This window comes from Somniosus microcephalus, chromosome 9 (genome assembly GCF_052327205.1).
Source record: "Somniosus microcephalus isolate GS21.2 chromosome 9, FLI_Smic_1.0, whole genome shotgun sequence".
Lineage (NCBI taxonomy): Eukaryota > Metazoa > Chordata > Chondrichthyes > Squaliformes > Somniosidae > Somniosus > Somniosus microcephalus.
The window spans coordinates 238,355,801-238,369,073 of NC_140995.1; the positions used below are offsets into that span (position 1 = coordinate 238,355,801).

At 46.1% G+C, this 13,273-nt stretch overlaps 1 protein-coding gene across 1 annotated transcript in view; it reads right to left on the minus strand.

Annotated features, from left to right (window-relative positions):
- Positions 1 to 13,273, minus strand: part of LOC147113152 (dynein axonemal heavy chain 8-like) — a 1,456,516-nt gene that overhangs the window by 955,411 nt on the left and 487,832 nt on the right. The window contains exon 19 of the mRNA XM_085998053.1: positions 4,149 to 4,256. Coding sequence (XP_085854179.1) covers positions 4,149 to 4,256 — 108 coding nt within the window. The remainder of the gene's footprint in view (positions 1 to 4,148; positions 4,257 to 13,273) is intronic.

Genomic DNA, 13,273 nt, shown 5'->3' on the forward strand with positions numbered 1-13,273 from the left:
TATTTGTTTCTGGAAAAATTCGCACTTGGGGCGGTTTGCTCGTAGGCCCCGTTCTCTCAGCCTAGTGAGCACCTTCTCCAAATTGGCAAGGTGTTCGTTGTCGTTTTCTCCTGTTACAAGGATGTCGTCTAGGTAGCATTGAGTCCCAGGAATCCCTTGCAGGACTTGTTCCATAGCTCTTTGCCAGATAGCTGGAGCTGATGCTATTCCGAAAACCAGTCGATTGTACTGGTACAGGCCTTTGTGTGTGTTTATTGTGAGATACTTTTTAGAGGCCTCCTCAACCTCCATCTGTAGATATGCCTGTGCCAAGTCAATTTTTGTGAAACGTTTCCCTCCGGATAGTGAGGCGAAAATATCTTCTATCCTCGGAAGAGGATACTGTACCATATGAAGGACTGGGTTTACAGTCACCTTGAAGTCCCCACAGATGCGAATTTTTCTGTTCTTCAGATTTATCATTATTTAACGTTTTCTTCATGACCGGAATGATGGGTGTTGCCCACTCGCTCCAATCTATCTTGGATAACACGCCTGTCTTTTCCAAATTCTCCAGCTCTGCCTCGACTGCTGGACGAATTGCGTATGGCACCAGCCTCGCCTTAAAAAACTTGGGAATTGCCGCATCTTCCACCTTTATTGAGGCGGTGATGCCTTTCAAGGTTCCTAGTTCCTGTTGGAACACTTCTTTGGCGTTGGCCAAGATGTCTTTTAATCGTTCAGGTATGTTGTCATCATCATTTTTTTTCTTACTGGTCACCGTCAGTGCCTGAATGGAGTGCCAGTCCAAATGTATCTTCCTGATCCATTCACGTCCCAACAGCGGTGGACCACCATCTTGCAGAACATATAAATACAACTTCTGTATTTCCTTGCCGTTGTATACAACAGGCACCTTTATTTTACCTTTGGGGTATACTTTCTGCCCCGTATATGTTTTCAAGATAATGGATGTGTCTTTCAAAGGTATATGTGGAAATAGCCGCTCGTAATCCCGTCTACTTCTGACGGTCAGAGCTGATCCTGTATCTAGCTCCATTTTAACTGGGGACCCCGCTATCGTGAGGGTAACCCAAATGGTCTGGTAATCTTCTTTGGCAATTACATTATGTAATTTGAGACAGCTTAGTCTCTTGTTTCCGGAGTCGCTATCGCACTTCTGGTCTTCGGAGCTACTGTCCGTCATCATTTGTACCTTTCTGTACTTTTCCTTATTGATTTTTTTTCTGTCAGTGGATTTTTTGTTTCCAGATCGGCATACACGTGTAATGTGTCCCATCTTTCCGCATTGCCTGCATGCTTTGTCCTTGAACCAGCAGTCCCTCTGGTCATGGGTGGATCTGCTGCAGCGATAACATCTCTCGAAACCCCGTGTCATTTCATGGGTGCCGAAGTCCTGTGGCTTTTGCTGTATCTCTGCAGCTCCTCTTGCTGCTGCTTTGTATGATACAGCTACACTGAAAGCCTTGTCCAGTGTCAAATCCTTCTCAGAATGTAGCCTTTTTTGTGTTCCTTCACTTAGGAGACCGCAGACGAATTTGTCTCGTAAAGAATCTGCCAGTCCTGCCCCGAATTGGCAGTGTAGGGTATCAACAATCTCCTTAAAATTCTTGTCCATCGGTTTGGCTGGAGTGATTAAGTTTCGTAACAGCCTGTATGTCCTTGCGCCCATTAGATTTAGAAGTACCGATGCCTTTTTATCATCCTTTATTTCATTTGCTGTGCAATATAATTCCACTCTTTCCACATATGTGGCCCAATCCTCTACATCACTATCGAAAGTAGTAATGTTGCCAGTCTTAGGAATCCTAAAAGAAAATGGCGCCTCCTGCGCTTTCCTTTCTTCCTTGCTGAAAAAAAAATGGCGCCTCCCGCGCTTTCCCGCCGCTGTTGCTGCTGACAACGCTGTTCTCCGCAGTTTTTATTTATACAAATATTTTTAATAGTCGGAGACTTGTCCCCGCCGGACTCTCTGGGACTTTCCCCGCCCTCTGCGTGGTCCGAACGCCGACCTGCTTTGCAGAGCTGGCCGTCTCCTGAGTGCTCCACCCTTCGTATTTGTTTGCCTGTGCCTTCACTGCTTGGCCCCGCTGTAGAGCCAGCTGATCGAGCCCCAGCCCGCCGCCCAGGAAGGATTATTGCAGTACCTGCCACCAGCCTGGCTAGCTGGTGAAACCACAATTTTTTTCTTTTTTTCTTCTTCCTTCGTCTGAGGAATCGATCTCCTTGAGGTGCTGCCGAATTGCAGGTAAGTCCGTTTTCAATTCGTCGCCACTGTTGTATCCGTGTGTTAATGAAGACACGGAATGCAGGAGTTGGTTTACAGGTGTTTACTGGACAAAGTCTGGAGGTGAACTAACAGATATAAGGCAATATACAGGCGTATATAGCCCGAGTGGCCATTACCGGCATTACAGTACACAGGGGCTCTTAAAGGCACATACACCACACCTGGCACTTGCCACTTATCAGCCCAAGCCTGAATGTTGTGCAGGTCTTTTGCATGCGGGCACAGACTGATTCATTATCTGAGGAGTTGCAAATGGAACTGAACACTGTGCAATCATTAATGAACATCTGCACTTCTGACCTTCTGATGGAGGGAAGGTCATTGATGAAGCAGCTGAAGATGACTGGGCCTAGGACACTGCCCTGAGGAAATCCTGCAGCGATGTCCTGGAGCGGAGATGATTGGCCTCCAATAACCACAACCATCTTCCTTTGTGCTAGATATGAGTACAACCAATGGAGAGTTTCCCCACTGATTTCTTTCGATTAGGCACTCTACAGCCCTCTGGACTCAACATAGAATTCAACAATTTCAGATCATAACCTCGGCCCCTATCACATATATATACATTTTTTATTTTTTTATCCACACTTTTGTTTGGCCATTTTTCTTCCCTCCCATATGCAGCTGTCCTTCATTCTGCCAGCGCAATTCACACTTCATCTATAGCCATCCTTTATTCCTTAACCTGTTCCAGTACCACCTCCTCTTGCCTTGAATATCTCTTAATGTCTCTCAATGTCTCTTTATCTCTCCTGCTTTCTATCCTATCACTGACCTTCCCTTTTGTTCTTTCATCCCCTCCCCCTTTTCCACACCCCTAACTTGCTTTAAAATCTATTCCTTTTCCTGCTTTTTTCCAGTTCTGACGAAAGGTCATCGACCTGAAACGTTAACTCTGTTTCTCTCTCCATGGATGCTGCCCTGGCCTGCTGAGTTTTTCCAGCGTTTTCTGTTGTTATTTCGGATTTCCAGCATCCGCAGTATTTTGCTATCATATCTCTTTAAATAGTGCTGGCCTGGGGTTCTTCCTGTTGCTGAACGCATGTTCAGCTGTGAGAGGTTAAGAGCAATGTTTCTGTTTAGCTGAGCAGCTGTCTGAAGCTCCCTTGTAGGCTGCTTGCCCGTTTAAAACCGTGCATGCGCAGAAGTTTGAATGGGCCACACAGCCCCTTAAATAATTGCAGGGGAAATTGGTTAAGAGAGGACGTTAGCTGCAGCGTTGAGGTCGAAAATGGCAGCGCTGGCGTCAAATCAGTACTACACGCTGATTGACATCAGAATCTGCATACTCCCGGCGCATGCTCCCAACGCCAACGCGAATGGCCTCACTAAAATTGCATCCGGTGTGGCCTGTACCAAAAGTGTACATGCACTGCTCGGATGCCATTTTCGACCCAAAACGGCACCCAAACAACATGCGCTACGAAACTGAATTTTTAGCCCCAAATGTGTCTGTAAAGGTCACTAACATACCGAGTTGAATGTTTCTGCTGTTTATGTCCCAAAAGGTGTGCGCACAAAAGAGATGATTTGACATTCATTCATTCCAAAGCTCTTCAGAAGAACTGCAACCTGTCAGCACCAGGGATGGGCAATAAATTCTGGCCTTGCCAGCGACGCCCACATTTCATGAATGAATAAAAAAACACTGACATCTATTTTTCTCTTCATATTCTATCATTTTCAGCATAAACCAAGTCAAATTCTGAATTAAAAGGAGAGGTGAAACAAATTTGGCTGAAAAATGGTTAGGATTTTGAATATGAAAACTAGGGTTTACTGGATGTAACATTGACATTTTAATTATTTCAGGGCACCCATATGTTTCAAATTTTAAACTAGGTCTATTACATACCTGCTTAGTAAGTTGCTCTTCACAGAGCTTGTAAAGTACAAAGAATTTTTGAGCCAACAACACGTTATCCAAAAATCCGACACTGGCAAGCTTGACCCTTATAATGATCTGAAAAAGATAAAATGAATTTGACAAAGAAACCATGTTTCATAGATACATAGAAGATAGGAGCAGGAGTAGGCCATTCGGCCCTTTGAGGCTGCTCCGCCATTCAATGAGATCATGGCTGATCATCCAAATTCAGTACCCTGTCCCTGCCTTCTCCACATATCCCTTGATCCCTTTAGCCTTAAGAAATATATCCAACTCTTTCTTGAATATACTTAATGAACTGGCCTCCACCGCCCTCTGTGGCAGAGAATTCCACAGGTTCACCACTCTCTGGGTGAAGAAATTCCTCCTCATTTCAGTCCTAAATGGCTTACCCCTTATCCTTAGACTATGACCCCTGGTTCTGGACTCCCCGGCCATCAGAAACATCCTTCCTGCATCTAGTCTGTCCAGGCCTGACAGAATTTTATAGGAGCAATGGGAGTCTTTCAGAAAGGAAATAGAGAGAGTAGAACGCCAACATGTTCCCGTAAAGGTCAAGGGTGGGACCAACAAGTCCAGGGAACCCTGGATGTCAAGGGATATACAAGAATGGATTAGGAAAAAAAGGGAGGCTTTTGGCAGATACAAAGGACTAAAAACAGTGGAAGCCCTAGAGGAGTATAGAAAGTGCAGGGGGGTACTTAAAAAAGAAATTAGGAGAGCGAAGAGGGGGCATGAAAAAACACTGGCAGGCAAAATAAAGGAAAATCCCAAGGTGTTTTATAAATATATTAAGGGCAAGAGGATAACCAGGGAAAGAGTAGGGCCCATTAGGGCCAAAGTGGCAATCTGTGTGTAGAGCCGGAAGATGTAGGTGAGGTTTTAAATGCATATTTTGCATCTGTGTTCACTATGGAGAAGGGTGATGTAGGCATAGAAATCAGGCAGGGGGATTGTGATATACTTGAACAAATTAGTATTGAGAGGGAGGAGGTACTAGCGTTTTTAGCGGGCTTAAAAGTAGATAAATCCCCAGGCCCTGACGGGATGTATCCCAGGCTACTGTGTGAGGCAAGGGAGGAGATTGCAGGGGCTCTGACACAAATTTTCAGAACCTCTCTGGCCACAGGGGAGGTGCCAGAGGACTGAAGAACAGCTAACGTAGTACCATTGTTCAAGAAGGGTAGTAGGGATAAACCAGGGAATTACAGGCCAGTGAGCCTAACATCAGTGGTAGGGAAATTATTGGAAAAAATTCTGAGGGACAGAATTAGTCTCCACTTGGAGAGGCAGGGATTAATCAAGGATAGTCAGCATGGCTTTGTCAGGGGGAGATCATGTCTGACCAATTTGATTGAATTTTGCGAGGGGGTGACTAGGTGTATGGATGAGGGTAGTGCAGTTGATGTAGTCTACATGGACTTCAGTAAGGCTTTTGACAAAGTCCCACATGGGAGACTGGTCAAGAAGGTAAGAGCCCATGGGATCCAGGGCAATTTGGCACATTGGATCCAAAATTGACTTAGTGGCAGGAGGCAGAGGGTGATGGTCGAAGGTTGTTTTTGTGGCTGGAAGCCTGTGTCCACTGGTGTACCGCAGGGATCGGTGCTGGGTCCTTTGCTGTTTGTAGTGTACATTAATGATTTAGATATGAATGTAGGAGGTATGATCAGTAAGTTTGCAGGTGACACGAAAATTGGTGGAGTGGTAAATAGCGAGGAGGGAAGCCTCAGGCTACAGGACGATATAGACGGGATAGTTAGATGGGCAGAACAGTGGCAAATGGAATTTAACCCTGAAAAGTGTGAGGTGATGCATTTTGGGAGGACTAACAAGGCAAGGGAATACACAATGAATAGTTGGATCCTAGGAAGGATAGAGGATCAGAGGGACCGTGGTGCGCATGTACATAGATCCCTGAAGGCAGCAGGACAGGTAGATAAGGTGGTTAAAAAGGCATATGGGATACTTGCCTTCATTAGCCGAGGCATAGAATATAACAGCAGGGAGATTATGATGGAGCTGTACAAAATGCTAGTTAGGCCACAGCTGGAATACTGTGTGCAGTTCTGGTTGCCATACTATAGGAGGGATGTGATTGCATTGGAGAGGGTGCAGAGGAGATTCACCAGGATGTTACCTGGGCTGGAGTGCTTCAGCTATGAAGAGGGACTGGACAGGCTGGGGTTGTTTTCCTTAGAGCAGAGAAGGCTGAGGGGGGACCTGATTGAGGTGTACAAAATTATGAGGGGCATAGATAGGGTAGATAGAAAGGAACTTTTCCCCTTAGTAGAGGGGTCAATAACAAGGGGGCATAGTTTCAAGTTAAGGGGCAGGATGTTTAGAGGAGATTTGAGGAAAAACGTTTTCACCCAGAGGGTGGTTGGAATCTGGAACTCACTGCCTGAAAGGGTGGTAGAGGCAGGAACCCTCACAACATTCAAGAAGCATTTAGATGAGCACTTGAAATGCCATAGCATGCAAGGCTACGGACCAAGTGCTGGAAAATGGGATTGGAATAGATAGGGCTTGATGGCCGGCACGGACACAATGGGCCGAATGGCCTCTTTCTGTACTGTATAACTCTATATATTTATATTTAGATATAAATAAATAAACAAACAGATCTATATTACAGAACAACTGCTGAATTAGTAGTGCAGGTATGTACAATTACATATAGATAGGTACCATAATCAAGGTCTCTGAATTTGAATCTGATGTTAAATCTGAGAAGTATAATTTTCCCTGAGTTAATTTCGATTTTTATCTTGCCACACAGAACCTTATTGTGGATGATTACATTGAAATCTTGTCTTTAACTGAAACTTGGCTCATGGGTAGCAACACCTAGCCCTCACTGAAGACTTCCTGCCTGGGTAAACTTTCAGCAACCTTCCCTGCCCAAACTGCTGCTGTAGTGCTGTGGCACTTACCACCAAGTCTCACCTTGGTTTCTCCCCTACTCTTCTGGGGCTTTCTCTTCCTTTGAGCATCTTTGCCTCTTCCACCCTCACCTTCAACTTGCCCACCAAGTCAAACCTTTCCCCAGGTGACCTGAACCTATGCCCGTCTCTAGTTTCACAACTCATGCCTTCTCTGAGCTCAACTCGTTCATGGGACCGAGCTCCTGCTCCCTTGACCCCACTCTCACTAAAGTGCTATCCATCCAATTTCTCTTCCTGGCCCTATGGTAGATGATGTTATAAATGGTTCTCTATCCTCATGTACTGCACCCTTCCCTTTCAAAATACTATCATCCCTCCTCAAAAAGCCTACCTTCAACTCCTCTGTTCCTGCAGACTACCACCCCAACTCCAATATTCCTTATCTCTGCAAAGTCCTTGAATGTGTTGCTTCCCAAATCTGTGCACCTCTTTTCTGCAACTCTCTCTGAATCTCTGCCATCATGTTTCCTCCCTTGCCACATCACTGAAATGCCCCTAACGAAAGTCACCAATAAAATCCTTGTTATCTGTGACCATGGTGCATTCTCCCTCCTTCTCGACTTGGTCATAGCCATAGCATCACCAGCAATAAAAACACAAGAACATAAGAATTAGAAGCAGGAGTAGGTCATACGGCCCCTCGAGCCTGGTCTGCCATTCAATGACATCATGGTTGATCTTCGACCTCAACTTCACTTTCCTGCCCAATGTTCATATCCCTTGATTCCCCCTAGAGTCCAAAAATCTATCTATCTCTGTATCATTTGCATATTGAATTATCATTGGCCCGCAGGCATCTGTAAGGAATACCTATTATATTCACATGTGATCACATGCTGAGTTGTCATTGGCCTGCAGGCATCTGTAAGGACTGCTACTGTTTAGAAGACCCAGGGGTCCTGACTCCATCTTGTACACACGGTGCTGTATGGATTAAGAAAGCTTACAGACCTGATGCTTCATTAAAAGAGTTTAAACTGTAATACTCCGTTGTCCTGCAATTTATTATTTTTGTACAAAGTGTGCAAAACAAAACAATCTCAGCCTTGAATATACTCAAAGATTCAGCATCCATAGCCCCATGGGATATGAATTTCAAAGATTAACAACTCTGAGTGAAGAAATTATTCCTCATCTCAGTCTTAAATGGCCAACCCCTTATCCTGAGACTATGCCCCTAGTTCTAGACTCTCCAGCCAGGGAATCTATCGGCATCTACCCTGTCAATCCCCCTCAGAATCTCATATGTTTCAATGAGATCATCTCTCATTCTTCCAAACTCCAGGGAGTATAGGCCCAATCTACTCAATCTCTCCTCTTAGGACAACCCTCTCATCCCAGGAATCAATCCAGTGAACCTTCGTTGCACTGCCTCTAAGGAGACCAAAACTGTGCATGATGCTCCAGGTGTGGTCTCACCAAAGCCCGGTACAATTGTAGCAAGACTTCTTTATTCTTGTACTCCAACTCCATTGCAATAATGGCCAACATGCCATTTGCCTTCCTAATTGCTTGCTGTACCTGCATGCTAATTCTCTGGGCTAGAAATTCATCTACTTACCGCTACTCCGTAGCACCATGAAATAGTGAAAAAATGGCGGCCGCCGCCCTTTTGCCAGCTGGTGGCGGGCCCCACGGCGGCAGTCATTTTCCTCCCTCCCTTTGTAATGCCGGTAACTGGCAGCGCCCTAGAAAAAAATGGCGGCGTGGTGACGTCAATTGGCGTGCGACGCCAACTTAACGTCACTACTCCGAACTTCGACCCTAGTGGTGAATTCAGCGCTGGGTCCTAAGCATGCCAGGTAAGCCTGGTGTGCAAGCAGGCTGACAGTGGCAATGTCAGCAGCTCTTACAGGGACACACACATCTTTCAGGTATGTTTGGATTTAAGCTTCTGGACTGTTTTTTTTCTTGATTTTATTGAAATAGTGGCTTGCTGCAATAGAAACATAGAAACATAGAAGATAGGAGCAGGAGTAGGCCATTCGGCCCTTCAAGCCTGCTCCGCCATTCAATGAGATCATGGCTAATCATTCAAATTCAGTACCCTGTCCCTGCCTTCTCCCCATATCCCTTGATCCCTTTAGCCTTAAGAAATATATCCAACTCTTTCTTGAATATATTTAATGAACTGGCCTCCACCGCCCTCTGTGGCAGAGAATTCCACAGGTTCACCACTCTCTGGGTGAAGAAATTCCTCCTCATTGCAGTCCTAAATGTCCTACCCCTTATCCTTAGACTATGACCCCTGGTTCTGGACTCCCCGACCATCGGGAACATCCTTCCAGCATCTAGTCTGTCTAGGCCTGACAGAATTTTATAGGTTTCGATGAGATCCCCTCTCAATCTTCTAAACTCCAGTGAGTATAAGCCCAATCAATACAATCTCTCCTCATACGTCATTCCTGCCATCCCAGGTATCAGCCTGGTGAATCTTCGCTGCACTCCTTCTGTGGTGTATGTAACCTGTACCACCTTAAGAGAACTACCTTAAGAAGATGGACTACTTTCTCTTGCTACTGTATATTGTAGTACCGGTGGTGACCACACCGGAATATAAGCTCTGTGTAGTAATTTGTAAAGCAGTTCAGCCCTGACCTTCAAGTAGTAAAGACCTGTTTAAGTTTTTCCTGTTGTCTGTGTCCAGTTATTTAAAATACGTATATCTGGAACACACAGACTCAACAGTGGCGACGAGTCGATCTTACCCAGCGGCAATTGCATCCAAGGCAGCTTCGTCCCCAGAACGGGCGTCGAGAAGAGGCATCCGCCCTCATCATCCTGCTGAGCACCACATTCGCACAGGAGGCATCGAGAACCCGGGTTGGAATTGCTGACCACGAAGTCCACCATCAGCGACAGGCAGTGATCATCCTTCTTCCACGGCGGTGGGTAAGCCGATCTAGCGACACGGGCAGAAAGTCGGCCGCGTTGTCAGTGCCGAAGGGGGGCGAGACCGGAGGAAAAAGGGCGGAGAACTCGACCGCAGCCGGTGTAAAGGGCCGGGCTGCAACCGGAATAGACGCGCAGCAAGAAAGGAAGCGCTAATACCCACGAGGACAGCGGGGAGTAAAGCAGCAGCGTCGGGGGAAATTAAGGACCGCTGGGAGGCGAGAACGGCAACAGCGCGGTAATCGCCATTGTAGCCAGCGGGGGAAGAAGCCAAGCACGGGAAGCCACCATTTTAGTCGGCGCAGGAAGAAGACAAGCGCGGGAAAAGCCGCCAAGCGCGGGAAACCGCCATTTTGGAAAAAATAAATAAATAAAATACTTAAAGGAACTTACAAGGATGCCTAAAAACAGTAACATCACTGCTTTTGATAGCGATGTCGAAGATTGGGCCACTTATGTGGAGCGTATTGAAGTTTATTGTACAGCAAATGAGATACCGGCTGAAAAGAAAGCACTAACCCTATTAAACTCGATGGGTGCGAAGACGTACGGGTTATTAAGGCACCTTGTAACACCAGATAAACCGGCGGATAAGACTTTCGCGAATATTGTTACTATCCTGCAAGAGCATTTAAACCCCACGCCGCTGCTGATAGCGGAACGATTTAAATTTTACAGAAGAACGCAGCTGAAAGAGGAAAGCAAAGCTGAATTCTTAATTGAACTGCGCAAGCTATCAAAGTACTGTCAGTTTGGTACAGGACTAGCAGATGCTCTGAGAGATAAGTTCGTGTGTGGACTATTAAAAGAAGGAACTCAGAAGCGACTGCTAGAGGAAAAGGACCTTACGCTAGATAAAGCTGTCACCATTGCAGCATCGCACGAGGCGGCAGCACGAAGCACCGCGGAAATGCAGCTAAGGCCATCGGAACTCAGCACCAATCAAATGGCATTGGGTGCAGTAAAGTGCTATCGTTGCGGAAGGACAACGCACGATCAGAACCAGTGCTGGTTCAAAGATCAAGAATGCAGAAAATGTGGCAGACTCGGTCACATAGCAAAAGTATGCCGGTCAGGAAAGAAGACCAGCAACAAAAAGTCACCACAGAAGAAGTACAAAAAAGTACACAAGGTGACAGAGAACAGTTCGGATGAACAGAAGACAGATTCAGACTCCAGCAGTAAGGAACTGGGTTGTCTAAGAATACATAATGTGGGTAACACAGCAGACCACCAAACTATTTGGGTTACACTCCAGATAGGAGGAGTCCAAGTGAAGATGGAATTGGACACGGGATCGGCATTGACGGTCATGAATAAGCAAGATTACAAAAGGTTATTCTCACACATTCCCCTAAGGGATACGGAGATTGTATTAAAAACATACACGGGGCAAAGAGTGTACCCCATCGGAAAGATAAAAGTAAAGGTGGTCCACAAGGGTAAAGAAAGCAAAGGAATGGACTTGTATGTGTTACCTGAGGGAGGTCCACCACTACTGGGACGGGAATGGATCAGGAGAATAAATATGGACTGGCATTCCTTAAAAGCACTAACTGTAGATTCCGGTAAAAAGGACGATGTCAAACCTAAACGACTGTCCAGAATATTGGACGATGCTAAGGAAGTGTTCCAACAGGGACTGGGAACACTGAAAGGAATTACGGCAAACATCAAGGTTGAAGAACATGCAAACCCGAAATTTTTCAAAGCCAGACCGGTACCTTATGCGATACGATCTGCTGTGGAAGCTGAGCTGGAAGGGCTAGAACATTCAGGAGTACTGTCAAAGGTGGACTGGAGCGAATGGGCCACGCCCATTGTTCCCGTCATGAAGCGTTCATTGAGCAACAAGCCGGGGGAACCGGGGAAGGTTCGCATCTGTGGCGATTTCAAGATCACTGTTAATCCGGTTCTTCACACGGTGCAATATCCGCTTCCACGGATTGAGGATATCTTCGTTTCGTTGTCTGGCGGGAAACACTTCACCAAGATATACCTGGCGCAGGCGTACTTACAGATGGAAGTTGATGAAGTGTCACGCCAGTATCTCACGATCAACACGCATAAGGGCTTATATCGGTATAATAGACTGGTTTTTGGAGTGGCATTGGCTCCAGCGATTTGGCAAAGGGCCATGGAGCAGGTATTACAGGGAATTCCTGGCACACAATGCTATCTGGACGACATTCTTATTACAGGAGATGATGATGAGGAACACCTTGCTAATTTGGAACAGGTGCTCACCAGATTGAAAGAGTATGGACTTCGAGTTAATCGCCAGAAATGTGAGTTCTTTCAGAAGCGAATCTCGTACTGTGGTCACGTCATTGACCAGGAGGGGCTTCACAAGTCACCTGACAAGATCGAAGCTGTTGTGAAGGCTCCCGCTCCGGAAAATGTATCCCAGTTGAGGTCGTTCCTAGGGTTGATTAACTATTACCATAAGTTTCTGCCAAATTTATCCACGGTGCTACACCCGCTGAACGCTCTTTTACAAAAGGGAGTGCCATGGAAGTGCAGTGAGGACTGTAAGCGGACTTTTCACAAAAGCAAGGCATTGATCACCTCTAAGGAAGTGTTGGCTCACTTTAACCCAACGCTGCCTATTCGTTTAGCTTGTGATGCTTCTCCATATGGTATTGGGGCAGTGCTATCACATAAGTTGCCAAATGGCTTGGAAAGACCAGTCGCGTTCACATCCAGATCATTGACCTCCGCTGAGCGCAACTATGCTCAGATAGATAGGGAGGCTCTCAGCCTCGTGTGGGGAGTAAAAAAATTTAATCATTACCTGCAAGGCCAAAAGTTTACGCTGCTGACAGACCACCAGCCGTTGGTTTCCATTTTTAACCCTAAGAAGGGTGTTTCGGTGATGACAGTGCAGAGGCTCCAGAGATGGTCCCTTTTCCTAGGGGCACATCAATATGAGATCGAATTCAAAGGTACAAAGCAACATGGTAATGCTGATGGGCTGTCGCGCCTGCCACTACCTACAGTGGAAGAGGCACCGACAGTTGACCCTGTTGAGTTATTTCACTCGACCATCATCGAATGTTTGCCAGTCACCAATGCGAGTATTGAGAGAGAGACCAGGAACGACCCGACACTGTCTCGGGTCTACGAATTGACAGTGAAGGGATGGCCAGCACATGGCGAACCACTGTTACCAGCATTCTCAGCCAGACGAGAACAGCTGTCCGTTTGTCAAGGAACATTGATGTATGGAACAAGGGTGATTATTCCTCCTAA